Source organism: Limulus polyphemus, unplaced genomic scaffold (assembly GCF_000517525.1).
Source record: "Limulus polyphemus unplaced genomic scaffold, Limulus_polyphemus-2.1.2 Scaffold2013, whole genome shotgun sequence".
Taxonomy (NCBI): Eukaryota; Metazoa; Arthropoda; class Merostomata; order Xiphosura; family Limulidae; genus Limulus; species Limulus polyphemus.
This window is the reverse complement of record NW_013667623.1, coordinates 142,851-158,321: the sequence shown is the minus strand read 5'-3', so window position 1 is coordinate 158,321 and position 15,471 is coordinate 142,851. Positions and strand designations below refer to the sequence as shown.

The window sequence follows — 15,471 nt, the reverse complement described above, 5'->3', positions numbered from 1 at the left end:
AGAATTTATTCTGGGGAAAGACAGAATGATCAGTGGCTTAGAAATGAAAAGTGGTAAGGACTCTCATACTCCACTGTAAGAAAATGCTTTACCCATGAATTCCATGGATGAGTATGGTCCAGAACGGGCATATTAACGAGGCATATATATTGCAAGGAAAAACCTACAAGCAATCTTGTGGAACACCCTATCTCAACTGTGAGCATTTTATGGCCATGCAAATTAGTAATATGCAGTCAACATGGCCTGACAGTGCAGATTTGACTATGAGAAGAATACCTGGTCAAGTACCACTTGCCACAGAGCTGGATCCCAACAGTAAAAGCCCCTGAAAGAGATTTATATATATATATATATATAAAATATAACTTACCCAGTCACAGTCTCACCAAAGTCCGAAGAATGGCTATAAGCAGGAGACAATAACCCGAAAATGAAGAAATGGAAATTCCATACAGATAGTGTAATATGAAAGTATGTGGGGCAGTCCACATGCCTGAAGAATTTATTCCAATAGATGATGGAAATGAGACACCAGGGAAAATATAAGGTGCCTGATCTGATGGAGAAGGCACCTGGAACAAAAAGAAGATAAGGAAGAATAAGCCCATCGAATTAAAAGCCAAATCCAATTGGTCAGGGTGGAAGAAGAAAGGACACAAACAGAGGATGTCTGCCAAGGAATGAATAGGCAGGAACAGGCACCACAGAAGGAAGCCATGCAGGCAACATAACAACGAAAAGCACGAACAGGACATAGTAGCCTAACCAGATCTGACAGAGGATAAAGATGAAAATGGAAGAAGGAAAATTGGCGAGAAGGAGGATTTACCCTCCCGAGCCACTGACATTTTGGGAAGGAAAGACAGATTTGGATAAAGGAGAATATAAGAACAATGATATAGAGTATGCGAAATGATGATGGCAAATATATCTGACTGATGACATCCACAGGCTAATAAAAGAAGGAAATAAGTTTTAAGAGATGAATGAAACAATCAGCACAAATAGTGGCAAAGTGAGGCAGTGAAGAACCACAATAACATCGAAATTCAGAAGGACTGCACACTGATGTGGACAACAAATTCAGAAGGAGCACAACAATAGGGAAAGGGTGGAAGAGGTAGTCCAATAACCCACAATCGATGAGACAGAATACGCCCGATCGAAAAGCCAAGTAAGAAAATTGCAATGCGAGAAACAGTGGGTCGATCAACAGAAAACCCTCAACCCAGAGTTTATGTTGATAAACACCCCTAGAGAAAGGGCGATTGGAACAAGCAAAAAAAGAAGGGACGTACCAGGACAAACCGGATCTCCTAACCAGGGACCGGATAAAACCAGGTGTGAAGATGGAGAATATGTAAGGCTGGAAGAAATGCTGGTGACTGAGGTTGATATAGAAGGAATGGAGTAAGAAGAAGAGGTAATGAAGGGGCAGATTGAAGATGGAGTATAGAGCAATCAGAAGGACTTGACACAGAGTAGTGTGGATGGTTGAAATCACCCGTGAAGAAGATGGATGGGAGGATAAACATACAGATATTTGATGGTCCAATCTTGACTGAATGCATTGACAGCCATAGCAATAGGAGGAGTAAACAGACCAAAACAGAGGTAACTAGGTAGTGAGGGATGTGGCAAATGCATCCAGGTAAGAAGTACCCTACTGAAGGGATAGCCACTGGAAAACAAGAGGTTCGAGAGACCACTCCATCTGATAAACTTTGTCGGAAGGGGAAAGATGATCTGGAACAAGATTGAATGCACCTAGTACATGACACACAATAATAAAAATACTAAGCGTGTGGAACCAAAAAAGGAGATCCAAGGTTTGACCATAAAAGGAACAAGAACAGGTGTATCCTTAGTGACTGATTTAAGCCACCACTGTAGAAATATTAGATTGGATCATGACCAGACGATTCCTGGAAAATGATCCAAAGCAAGACATACAGCCAGAAGAAACAAGATGTTGATATAGTATGATCTTTCGGCTGGAAATCATCGACCTGAAGCTTCTTGCTGATCATTCCATGCCTCCCAGCCCTGAAGGGAAGAGTCCATGATGATATGCAAATCCAGACAAGGGAACAGAATACCCACCGACGTGTGAGTCTTGTCCAACCACCAATGCAGATCGCCTATAAGGGAAGGAGGAAGCCTTCAATGGATCCCATGTAAGATTCCATTGGTCGTGCAGAGCCAACTGGAGAGACCTTATAGACACTTGATCCAAGGGGAGTGGGGCTTCCATGGAAGACCACATCCCCAGAAGCAATAGAATCTCACGAGCTGTAAGAGAGGGAGCACAAAGGGCATAGAGAACTGAAAGCTCCATCAGAGTCAAAGATGAGAAAGTTGGGCCCAAATGAGATAGGTGTTGAAAAAGACACCCAAATGGAAAAGATATTGGGTAGGTATAATGAATGACTTCTCCAATTTGATTAACCAACCCACACGAGCTGCCCCCAGGAGCAGCAGATGAGTGTGATGGGCAGAAGCCAGTCCTCCATGTAATGATGGAAGTACAACCTCCGAGCATGCAAATGTTGGGCAAAAGCCTTGACCACCTGACAAAAGCTATATGGGACCAAATCAAGCCCAAAGGGCAGAGCACAAAATTGATAAACTACCCTGTGATGAACGAACCAAAGATAGTGCCTCGACTGACGAGATATTGAGACATGCAGGTAAGCATTTGCAACATCTACCTTGGTCATCCACAAACCCAGAGAAAAAACTCATCTTGATTGAGGTGGGACAAATTGATCACAGGCCACCAGTCCCTGGTTTTCTTGGGTACCACAAATAGCCTGGAATAAAAACCTGGAGAAGGATGATTGACAGGTTTAATGCCCTGCTGGGAGAAAAGATCTTGTACTGCCTTAGACAGATGTTGACTGGTGGTAGGATCCCGAGGCAATGGAAAAAGAAATGGGTATCTGAGACAATAGAGGTGGAAAAAAAATGGATAACATCTGAATACCAAACAGATCTGTGGCAAAAAGTTGCCAAAGGGAAACAAAATCAGTCAAGCAAGCCCACATTGAACTGGAACCTAATGGGTAGTCACCAGTACTGTTGATGATGTGTCCATCTGCATCGAATAAAATGATGAGATGAAGAGGTAGGAACAGCTAAGGAGCTGGATGGGAAACAGTAATATGGGCATGTTTATTCTTTGAATGAGACAAATGATCCACTAAAGAAGAAAGGATAGTTTGTTGTCACACTGACTCCACATGGCATTCCAAAGTCTCAGGAATATTACCAAAAACATACTACTGTAGAAAATGGGCCATATGTAAGTCCTGAAGATAAGGAGGCAGTAAATGAACTTGGGACAAAGCAGCATTCCTCCAACAACAGAGAAACCACATGTGGAAGGTTAGAGCTGAAGACAAATGTGCCAACGTGGAGGTAATCAGGAGAGACTATCCCTGAAAAACCCCTCAGGATCTCTGTGGATTACCTCAGAAAGAAGGTGGAAGGTAGACAAGTACCATACGAGAGTCAATAGGGTAAGATGAAGGTGGGAAAATTGAACAGGATGATCAGGATCCACCTTACACATGGGAAAAATTGATTCTAACTGTTGAGAATTGAGAAACAGACATTCAGCCTGATGGTAGGCAAAGGCAAGCTAATCAGAGAGCTAGGCATGCTAGCAACATCAACCATCTGAGAAACAAAATGCTCAGTATGAACCATAATGTCTGGGGAAGGGGGGAAAACCAAATACTGAGAGGAGAACGTATCATGTAACAAATAAAGACAGGGATCATAAAAATCAGGGAAGTGGATACAACATAACATACCTGAGAAATCATGTCTAAAAAAAGCTGTATTAGACCTTGCTCTTTTTACAGTAGGGTACAGGAATACATGGCAAAATTAGGTGGAGAAAAAAAGCTGTCAAAATTCTCATCAACACGTACAGGTTCGGCATGTTCAGGAGGAATAAATGCAAGATCAGGAGAAGAAGACTGACTCACATAATGATCAATCTCATGGTAGATGATTGCTGATAAGTCCAAAGACAAGTCATCCCAACCTGCAGCCTGTGTAAATGTTAGTAGAAGGTATTATCTCCGAAATGGTAACCTGAATTTTGAAGTTCATTATGTCACAATGAAAAATCATACACAATTGTTTGATGAGGAAAAAATTAACAACTGGGAAAATAAGTCATCTGAAAAGTCATTAACTGTTGAAAAACAAAGAAAAAAAATCCACTTCGGAATATAACAACAACAAAAAATCATGAAGTTGAACAAAAAAAAAAAAAACATAATTGAGGAGCATTACAAAAATGTTTTGACACGAGTACTGCCAAATGAAAAGTGATAGTTCAGTAGAATCGAGTACAGGGAGCCACATGCATCAGGTGAGTGTCTTGCACTCTTATTGGTGGAAAGTTGTGGCATGATGATTTACGTGTGATGCAGTTAAACCAGTTTAATGTAAGGTACATGGGAGTTCAAGGCTTCTGAAAAATTTTTTCTGTTTCTTTCCATTTGTTTCTCTTTCCACAGTTTCATGATTTCCAGAAAATTTACAATCTAACTTTGTGCTCATTTTTTCATCTTATGGTTTAATCAAATTTCTATTTTACTTTCACCAAAATTATCCCACTTCTGACATCAATGTTGAAATTTATTCTATTTTTAGATTATTCAGTAAAAGTAATGCAAATTCAATCCATTTGAGGATAACAAACAAACTTATTTCTTCAAAGCATTTTATACATACAGGCTACATGTTATGTTTACCAGCAGGCCTAACTTCACAAGCAATGATTCAACAGAAATAATTTCAAAGTTAATGTATACATAACTCACAAATGAAGTTCAAATCACTTATCCGAAAATGTTCCTCAGTAATCAATCAATGCTGATGGACTTACTAATTCTATTAATCATGAACAATCACTAACTCTTGTTGTCTACTTCACAAAAACTCTTTAACTGACAATGAACTGATTAATCAATTATAACTTGCTCAGTCTGGCATTTTTATATTGTACTCTATTTCATGAAAATTTGAGATTCAAAGAAGCTTAAACTTTCTTGGAACTTATAGACTTCACACAATTCTCAGATCATGTAAAAACTTCCTTTAGTGAACAAAACATTACAAATAGATTCTACAACAATATTATGTGTGTTGTGATGTATAATTACATACATATATTTAGAAATGATTCATTAATAAGAACTGCATATTTCTGTTGTTACGTATCCTTTCACAAAAATGTAGAATTTTCAAAGTTTTATTGTAACTAACATTTAGTGTTAAAATTTGTATTCTTGTAATTAGTTTGACCTGATTTCTACTCAAGTAATAATTCATTTTAAAGCAAAGTCACATTGTGCTAACTGCTGTGTCTACTGCAAGGAATCAAACCATGGATTTTAGCACTGTAAGTCCATAGACTTACTGCTGTCCCACTGGGGACCTCAAGTTATGAAAAAGATTATAGGAAACAAGAGTTACTAAACATTTAAACAGATATATATAAAATCACTGTGAGAAAGAGAAAACTACATTACTGATAGACTCTGGAATAGTTGCACGAAGAAAAAACAACAAAAAAAACATACACATTGTACTGATTATAATTCTTGCAAACAGTAAATGTATCTTTATAGAGTTGTTATCAGAAATTACCAGAAGTATTTAAAGTTTTTAGCAAAGAGAGTGAATCATTACTTGTGTTACTTTCACATGTTATTAAATGTGGTTCAAAACACTTAAATACCTTTGATTTATGTTTCCTCATAAAGAGATTGCTGCCTGAAAACAAGTGAAGAAGGAGAAGAAATTTTCATTACAGACTCTGCCAAGTACCCCCATAGTTCTGTGAATAAAAAAAGTTTGTTTTTAAAACTATTATCAAACAAATTAAATAACTAAGATAACCTTAATGCCACTTATTTGAGAATAGAGAGATAGATATACAATAACATTTGTTTGTATAATGTTCATATCTTAATATATGATTTCAACAATAATTAATGGTCTGTACTGTAGCTATGTTATAGCTTTAAGTAACTTAAAATCATATTTAGCCTGAAAATCATAACTGCACTGTAACTACATTAGTTTTGAAATACTTGCTATGGTTGATATTGAAATGCTGTTAACAACATGCTGCTCTTATCTACAGCCTATATTTTGTTGATACTGCACAGTTCATGCTGTGATAATGATATTTGTGAGTCACATCTACAGTTTGTTTTCTGAAACTTAGCATTTTTATGCTAAAATGATGATACTTAACATGGTTCTTATGATGATGAAACTAATGAATGTTGTTAACATGTTGTTTTCTGATTCTTAGGATGATACTTGCTGGTATGATGGCAAATGTACTAGTGTAATACACTTAAAGCATTCACTATATTAGAACTTACCATGTTCTTTGATGTGTTGCACAATGTGTGAAATCCATTGAGAATGGTGCTGGACTGAATCTGCAGCTAGCACAACTTCTTCAGTGAAATTTACTATTTTAAAACAAAATGGGTTGATAAAATGGGATAGCCGTGTCTCAAGTTTTGTATCCTAGTAAAGAAAAAAAAATGTAGGCAAAGAAACATTATGTTAAACATCAAGAGCTGGCCAGATCTGTACTCATGATATTGAGAAGAATGCAGGATCAACAGAAAAACTTACAACCTGAATAGAAACCCCCAAACCTGAGACATTTCAGAAAGTGTACTTTTCTTCATAAGGGTAAATGGTTAATGACCATTGTAAGCATGTTGATCAGTTATCTGGTAGTTGTACTGAAAATGAGACATTATGAGTTTCTTCGAATGTGGCCAAATTTCACTTCAAAACTTTTCTTACTCTTTGTTTCCCACAAATCTATTTGATAACTTAGGTTATATTCTTAGAAACACTTGATGTCTCACTTGCAGTACAATGACCACTAATCAACATGCTTACAATGGTCATTTGCTATTTACCTTCTATGAAGGAAAGTCCATTTTGTGAAGTACCTTGGATTATTTATTGGGTTTCTCTTCTAGTTTTATTGAACATCAAGTGTTTTAAAGCTTATATATAAAGCTTCATTAAAAAATGTTATAAATAAATTAAATATTTAGCACAAAAACTTTTCACAGATATTACATTTATGACAAAGACATATTCTGACTAAGAGAGAGAGGGACCAGAAGACACATTAAGGACATCATGTAGTTTTAGTAGACTATAGATACTTGATAGAGATAATCCATCAAAAAATGCTTATGTGAAAGGAAAAAAAAGCCAAAATTCTGCTTTAGCTCAAAAAGTATATGACATCTCATAGCAAAATAAAGACAACTTGGCATTACTCTCACTGTAACATTCTATTCATGTGCTGTAAAACTGAATTTACATTTTTGGGTTGGTTTGGCTCCTAATTCACCTACAAATCATCACCAAGTTACATAAGCAAAATTTAATGAGGTGAACTAGAAGCTAATGAAATTTAAATTCAGTTTTCCAGCACTTGAATAAAATATGGATAATGTCAAGTCACTCGTTTTGCTGCATTCATATTACATATTATTTGAGCTCAAGTAGTTCCTTTTTCTCAAGTATGTTTGGATGGCTTTCATGTATTTTGGGTTTTACATCAATCCTAGATGCTTGCTTACACTGTAATTGTTAATGTTTCACAAAACCTTTAAGGAATGTATCTCACACATGGAAATAATGAGCAGATCAGGATACTGCTGAAATTACACACATTATTATGTAGAAAGTATCTGGAAAGTATTACATTTATGAATGACTGTGTAAGAAAGAGCCAGAAACAGCAGTGACACTGGATGACAGTCTTGTTCTGAGCTGAGCAATAGTGTTTGTTTGTACTTATTCACAAAGCTACACAATGGGCTATCTGTGCTCTGCCCACCACGAATATCGAAACCTGGTTTATAGCAATGTAAGTCTGCAGACATAGCACTGTGCCACTGAGGGGCAGGAACAAGAGTGATCCAATGAAGAGTATTTGGTTTAGTTTTATTAAATGGGTCTGAATTTCTAATAATAATTCTCTCTCTCTCCAACATTTTTTGTATTACATCACTTAGACAAAGTTGTAATTTACCAGTTGGTGTTAATGTTACATTGTTCCCATTGAAGATCTTTAGTTATTTTACTTATAGATTGAAAGTTGGTATCACCGAGTTCAGATTGAGTAGCTAAAAGAATTAAATTCTAAGATGCTTATTTCTTAGTTAGAAAGCCAGCTAAATTAATAGTTTTAGGATATTGTTTGCTTTGTGTGTGTTATTATTTCTGTGTTGTTAAGTGCATATTTTAAATTAATAAAAACTATTCAATGTACTTGTACCTCCATTACAAAAAAAAGGCTTAAGTTTCATTAGCAGGCAGACAGCAAAAAAAAAAAAAAAAAGGGGGGGGGGTACAAACATAAGTACAACATTTCTTGTTTTTGTGTATGTTTTGTGTACAAACCTAACTAAAATGCAAACATCAGAGGTGTATTAGATTAGGTAATGAAAAACAAATGATTATAATAAATTTTATCCACAAGGTATGCTTGCAAGTAGCTTGTGCATTATATCATTCAACATGACAATTGAAGCTACACATTTGTAGTGTGATTTATAGCTTGTATTAGTTAGACATTGTTCAAAGGGAAATATAACAACAAAATTAAATAGAAACAGATTTAAACTGTTACAAGCCTTAAGCTGTTTAGGATAAATAACTTCAATTTTTGGTTACAACATGCAGTTATCCTAGAAAGAAAAAATGGGTAATTTTATTTTTTTGGGGTGGTAACGAAGTTGGTCAAATCAATCAAATTCATATAGTTAGGGTAAAGAAAGTAACATAAAATAAAAAGTTTCCACAGAAAAAACAAAACAACATTCAAGGTTCATTTATGAGGTTCTTGAAGTTATTCAAATGAAGTTTGAAAACTGTAAGATGCTAAAACTTGTTTTTAATTTTAACATGAAAAACACGTTGCACTTGGACTAGTCAACACTCTAGCTCCATATAAAATAACAGACAAATTTTTAGTAAAAATGATTAATTAAAAAATCTGATTTTTTGTGTACAAAATACTTTTAATGTTTACTAAAGACTTGCCAAATTTTGTTAAGACAAACTTACTATATTAAAGTTATAGTATGGATATTTTAATGGATACCTAGTAGTTACTAGGTCAGTCAAAATGACCAAGCCCATATTGAGGGAGATAATATTCTTCCTTATTCACCACTGATATGGCATGCTTTTGAAGAATAAATATTTATTTATATCTTCAAACAACTAAGCAGATACAGATTGAATTGAATGCTTCTTGCTGCCAATGCTAGGATTATAATACATTATAATTAAATCCAGCATTCACTACTGCACTTGACATGCTTAAATTTTGAAATTACTTACCTTAGTGCAGATTAATGGTAAAATACAGGTTGATTTAAAAACCATTTTAAAGCAGCTTTTACATTTTATGCAATTATACTTCACAAAAGTGTGCACAGTGAACTTTCTTCTTCCCATTGATACCACTGTGAAATAGAATACTTCCTCCAATTTTTTTCTATTGTTGGACAAAAACCGGGGTTACTGAAAATTCTGGAAAACATCAGGGGGCTCTAGATTCAAAAGCAGGCAAACTGATGAATGAAAGTTCGCAGACCTGTTCTCCAAGTGCATAATGTTCAGAATAAAGCAAATATTTACATTTTTAATTCTGGAGAAGAGTAATAAGCATGGAAAAACTAAAAGACTAAAGAAGTTTTATTTCTTCTTTTCTTATTTTATTTTGGTTACAAAATACCATTTTGTGTTGATGGAAGTTAATGCTTTCTAACACTGAAAATGTTTCCAACAGGTACTTATCTCTCTCACCCATCGCTATCTCAACCTTCATTTGCCCTCTATGCATTGGTAAACTTTTTAAAAGCACACCAGTCTTTTATACCCCTATATCTTTTGCATCATAGCAGCAACATATGCTGATCATATGCCCACCCCCCATCAATCCCATTGTGCTCTCTATACTAGCACAAGTAGCTCCCTCTACCCTTGTGGCACAATCCTCACTTTTGAGAACTAGTATATACAAACCACAAAACACCAACAAATCAGTGGGGAGGAGGTATGTATCTATTGAAAATACATTTCAGTGTTAGCAAATGTTAACTTCTGAAATGATACTACTCCGCTTCCCCATAGCTAGAATCCCACATTGGAAAGGTGGAGGGGCAGGTGAAGGCACAAAAACAAGTAATCAAGTGGTGAGCTATTGCTATGAAAAAAGCAGGTGTGCCACAATTAAAATATGAGAAACACCTGTGGGGTATAACGCAACTAATGGAACAGGTAGGCTCTTTACCAAGTAAAGAGGATAAGATACATAAGATGGAAACAAATATAATACGTGGCTAAGGCTAAAGGACCGTATATGAATACGCCAAGTGCAGTCTGCTCAGGCAGAAAACATCCAGGGGAAGCAGGTGTTGGAGGGTCCGGAGGAACAACCCACCAGAGACAGTACAAGGGGTGTCTGCATTTCCCAGTTTTGAAAAGCAGAAAGACCCAGACTTTAAGAATCACGTGTCAGTAAAAATCCCTATCTGCTTTACTCAGGAAGTTCATGAGTAATGGTCCTCAGGATAGATAGATATATATAGATAATGATAAAAAAAATGTGCTACACAGATATAGATACGCCACAGGAAAAGCATCTGGTGGTCTTACAGACACACCTCATCTCTGCAGTGAGCACTGGGGAAGTATACAGATATAGTGCTAAGATATAAAATTCAGCACCCTCCATCAAGTGGGATCCTGAAATATGATATATAATCAAGGATAAAAGAAAGAAAAAAAAGTCGACTTACCCCAGTCACAGGAGAAAAGACGTGTGTAGAATTGCCACAGAAGGAAGGCAATATCTGCCTGAGGAAAACACAGAGAAGTTGTACAGAGAATGAGTGACGAAAGTATAGAAAGTTGTCTACATACCAAACTGAATGATCTCCTCCAAATGACGACGGTGTCAAGCAGCTAAAGGAACTTGTAACTAAGTAACATTAACAGTGAACAAAATGTAAAATATTAAACTAAATTAATGCAAGAAACAAACTCTAAATGAAAGTTGTAAACTAAAGTAACCTAAATGGTAAAAGAAGTATAAAATTCAAACTTACACAACACTAACTGGAATAGACATGTATGATGTAAATTATCGAGTGTGGAAATTACATCCAAACACACGAGCTCACATAAACTCATTTTGAACATGGGTATATCTGTGTAGAGTGGGAAATACACACTGAAAAGCTTACCACAGATCTCCTGGGAAAAAGAACAATACCTATCTTAAAAGGAAAAAATTTGCTGGCTGAATGTACGACACAAACTCCCATGAATGAAAGTCTGTGCTTTCTCAGCAGACATAGTAAAACCTGAGACTGAGGCCTAGTGTTATAAGCGCTGTCTACTTATGGCAGGAAAATTATCAACTGCCATAACAAACTCGAATTCATATCAACAAAATAGAATTCCGGAAAAAGAAATATCTCAAAAGCAAAGGAGTAGAAACTTGAAACTCGTATTAATCGGTGATCAAGCACAGTTAAAAATTGTGCAGTTACATGGAGAACATAAAACACACACCTATACACGAGAATGCCAACTGAAAAAGTGAGGATTGTGCTGCAAGGGTAGAGGGAGTTACCTGCACTAGCAAAGAGGGCATAATGGGATTGGTGGAGGGTGGTCACATGATCAGCACGTTTCTGCAATGATGCAAAAAATATAGGGGTATAAAAGACTGGCATGATTTTGAAAAGTTTATTGGGTACTTCTTTTTTCTTTTGGTGATTATCAGCCCAGATTTTGGACCATGCAGTTGTTATTCTTAAACTACTGATTTCAGCTTATCAAAACAATCCTTATTAGGAATCTAGTGTAATTCTATACTTTTATAACCTTAAGTGCTTAAGATCTTTTTGTTTGAGTTATTTATTTTCAGGAATTTGAATCCTGTCAACTGACCACCCAATGAAGACCCAGAATATGGCTACCCTATCCACTGGAGAACTGCTGACCACCTCTAACCAGTACCAGCTACTCATGGAGGTCCAGGATTGCTGCTCGTTTTTTCGAGCAGGAATCTTCAGATTCTTCATCCTCTTCAAGCGAGGAAGAAGACCTGACACCTAGGAGCTCGCTAACCAAGTCCAAGACCTCCACAGCACCAGAATCAAGTGAAGGCCAGACCACCACTCAGCCAGCCAACATTGCCTCTCCTGTCCCATGCCAGATAGCCAGTACACCTAACACTGTACCTGCCTTTGTCCAGGCTGCCAATCCCACTGCTCCTGCCACACCAGTGTCCACCCCTAAGATGCCACCAGCCATTGTCATCAAGGGTATATCTAGTGCCATCCACGAGATCACCAAGGAACTGTGCCGTCTGTTCCCAATGACTGTTTTTACCCACCTATGATGCCTGCCAAGAGGGGGTGTTGTTCTTAAGTGTTTGAAGCTGCAAGGATATGCCACCATCCTCTAGCCATGGCCTGCCTCAGCCCTTGACAGTGCTAAGCTTTCGATCCACGTCACCAGAGACCACCTACCTGGAAAAGACCTTGTGATTTGCAGTGTGCCTTTTGACATCACCCTAGATGAAGTTAAGGAAGAACTTGCTGCCCAGGAGATTACCCTGATCAGGATCGAATGCATCAAGTCTTCCCATACCAGACTCCCCACACTGCTGGTTAAATTCACAATGACAGACATGAAGGCCGAGGAAACCATCACGTTAGGAGTTACACTCTTCTTCAACTGCCACCAAATTGAAGTAGCCAAGGACCGTGGACTAAGGTTAATCCACTGCTTCAAGTGCCAATGCTTTGGGTACACTATGACTGCCTGTACAGCAGTCATTTGGTGTGTCCAGTGTGGAGGCCCTCACCTGGTAGCAGCCTGCACAAGCCAGTGTGACCAGACAAGGTGTGTGAACTGTAATGGTCTGCATGCCACATCATACTGTGGATGCCCACAATTCAAGCCTGTAACTACATCACAACAACTTACAACAGTTGCTGCTCCAATGACCAGTATCCCCAAGAAGACCCTACACTTCAGCGAGCCACTTGTCACCAAGCACAGGCCAAAGAGCTGAAGACTGACTCTGAAGCCATACAACAGCCACAAGCCAAGTCACTGCCTACAAATCTAGTGGAGTCACCTGTGGATATGGATGACCTGCTTCCCATGATCACCAGCATCATAGCAGATGTCATCTTTGAACTATGTGGTAACTCCCTCGAAGGAGATGCTGTAGTATTGAAGGTGTGCAATGCTGCTGCTTATTACTTCCAGACAGAGCAACTCGGCAACCCAATAACCCTTGGTTGCATCCTGGAAAGACACTGGGTAGCCTGTCAGGATGAAGAAGGGTAAGTCTTTTATGTTTTTCTACTTTTACTGTAAGTGATGTTTTTAATATCTAAAATTGGCTACCGTAATACAAATAAATATTCAGTGTGAGTTAAATTTAAAAAACTTTTAACTATATAATTTAAGTAAAACATTAAATGCAGATTTCATTAGTGTTAATGAAACATTAATGAAAACAGTAATTTTAATATTCCTGGTTATAAAATATATGATAAACCTAAAAGTAATGGTAGTTGTGGAATACTTCATCAAAGTTACGTTCCCTCATGTTCACACACCTGATATTGGCAAAATAATTCTATGCCAAATTCACCCCTCCAAGTCACTGCCAATAACACTAGCTAACATTTAAGTCTCTCCCACCAACAAACCCGACATTAACACCTTTTAAAGTACATATAACCAGTTTCACAATACCATAATAGTCGAAGATTTGAATTGCAAGCACACTGATTTTAATTGTCGTATCACTAACTCTAATGGTAGAATTTTACATATATTCTTAGAGGATAACAGTCTAGTAACAATTAACAATAACATCATGACACACACACACATTTTGTGGGTCTCAAGACATTCTTGATTTAGCAATAGTCCCCATTGCATTAACCAACCACACACATAATTCAAATTCATAACAACATTGGAGGGGGTTCATAACCCCACCTTGTTTACCATGTATCACCACCACAGGAATATTTCTCAGCAACAACCACTTGTTTATGATTATTCACAAGCAGATTGGTTAACACTGAATAATAAAATTGCTAAATGCTTACCAGAAACCAGACTCAGTGCCACTAATCACACTGAAATAGATAATTATGCAAGCGAGATCACAAATGCAATAACTGAAGCAATAAAGGAAACAGTACCCAGTAAATCATGTAACCCCAACATGAATCCATGGAAACTTACCTGAAATTTACCAGTTAATTATTAGCAGATGACAACTTATACATGATTTCATCCATACTAGTGACCCCACATTAAAACCCATGATTAGTAATATAAATCCCAATATCAGGAAACTTGCACATGATAACTGGGATGGATTCTGTATGTCTATAGACAGTTCACAGTGAGACCTAGTGGTATTTTGGTGTAAATTTAAATCAATCACTAACAATCAATCTAAAAACAGCCTTAACACAATTAAATATAATAATGTGATAGCTTCAACCAGTAATGAAGAAGCAGAACTATTCACCCAATACTTTGAAACACATTTGTAACACCCAACCTAGCATCATTTGATGCATCACACTTTAGTCACATAAATGATCAAGTAGCCAATAATCCAGATATTTTCACTCCAAGATTCATGACTTCTGTGCAGCAAAATAATCATCCTTGTAATATATTCACACATCCCATATCACTCATGGAAATAAAACTAAATTTAAAGAAGATCAAACGTAAGGCACCAGGAGAAGATGGAATCAACAACATAATCCTTAAACACCTCTCTGACCCGATCTTAGAACATCTAGCCGCAGTATATAACTTATCACTACTTTCCAGATATTACCCTTGTATATGGAAATCAGCTACCATCAAAGTGTTACTCAAGAAAGAAAACGACCGAAGTAACCCAAGTAATTATAGACCTACTAGCTTACTTAACACATTAGAAAAGTTAATGGAAAACTTATAACCAACTGTTACCTTGAAGTAAACAAGATCCTAAACAATAATCAAAATGCAGGCAAGAAAAATAGACAAACCTCAGACCACCTAGTTAGATTAACAGAATCAGTTTATAAAGGTTTTAATGGAAGACAAACAACCACAGCTACCTTCCTCAATGTTCTAAAAGCATTTAATTTTGGCATAATGGTTTAAGGTACAAATTACTTGCAAAGAAAATATATAAATTGAAATCTGCTGATTGGAAAAGTATTCAGTCCCCCTAAATCAGTACTTGGTGACAATTACTGCTGTGAGCCATTTTGGATATGCCTCTACCAGCTTTGCACAATGAGATGGGGTAATTTTTGTCCATTCTTCCTG

At 36.9% G+C, this 15,471-nt stretch overlaps 2 protein-coding genes across 6 annotated transcripts in view; one reads left to right on the top strand and one right to left on the bottom strand.

Annotated features, from left to right (window-relative positions):
- LOC106465650 (rhotekin-2-like) overlaps positions 1–15,471 on the bottom strand; it is a 159,864-nt gene that overhangs the window by 8,256 nt on the left and 136,137 nt on the right. Inside the window, exons 7-8 of the transcript XR_002612031.1 lie at positions 6,420–6,570; positions 5,765–5,863 (exon numbers count right to left, since the gene is read on the bottom strand). The gene's annotated coding sequence lies outside the window, so the exon portion shown is untranslated. The remainder of the gene's footprint in view (positions 1–5,764; positions 5,864–6,419; positions 6,571–15,471) is intronic.
- Positions 1–15,471, top strand: part of LOC111087326 — a 106,699-nt gene that overhangs the window by 9,419 nt on the left and 81,809 nt on the right. For all 5 annotated transcript variants that reach the window (XR_002612033.1, XR_002612032.1, XR_002612034.1 and 2 more), the window contains exon 2: positions 12,026–13,457. Coding sequence is in view for 1 of the 5 variants with exons in the window: in XM_022393591.1 (XP_022249299.1) it covers positions 13,051–13,457 (407 nt within the window). In the remaining 4 variants the exon portion in view is untranslated. The remainder of the gene's footprint in view (positions 1–12,025; positions 13,458–15,471) is intronic.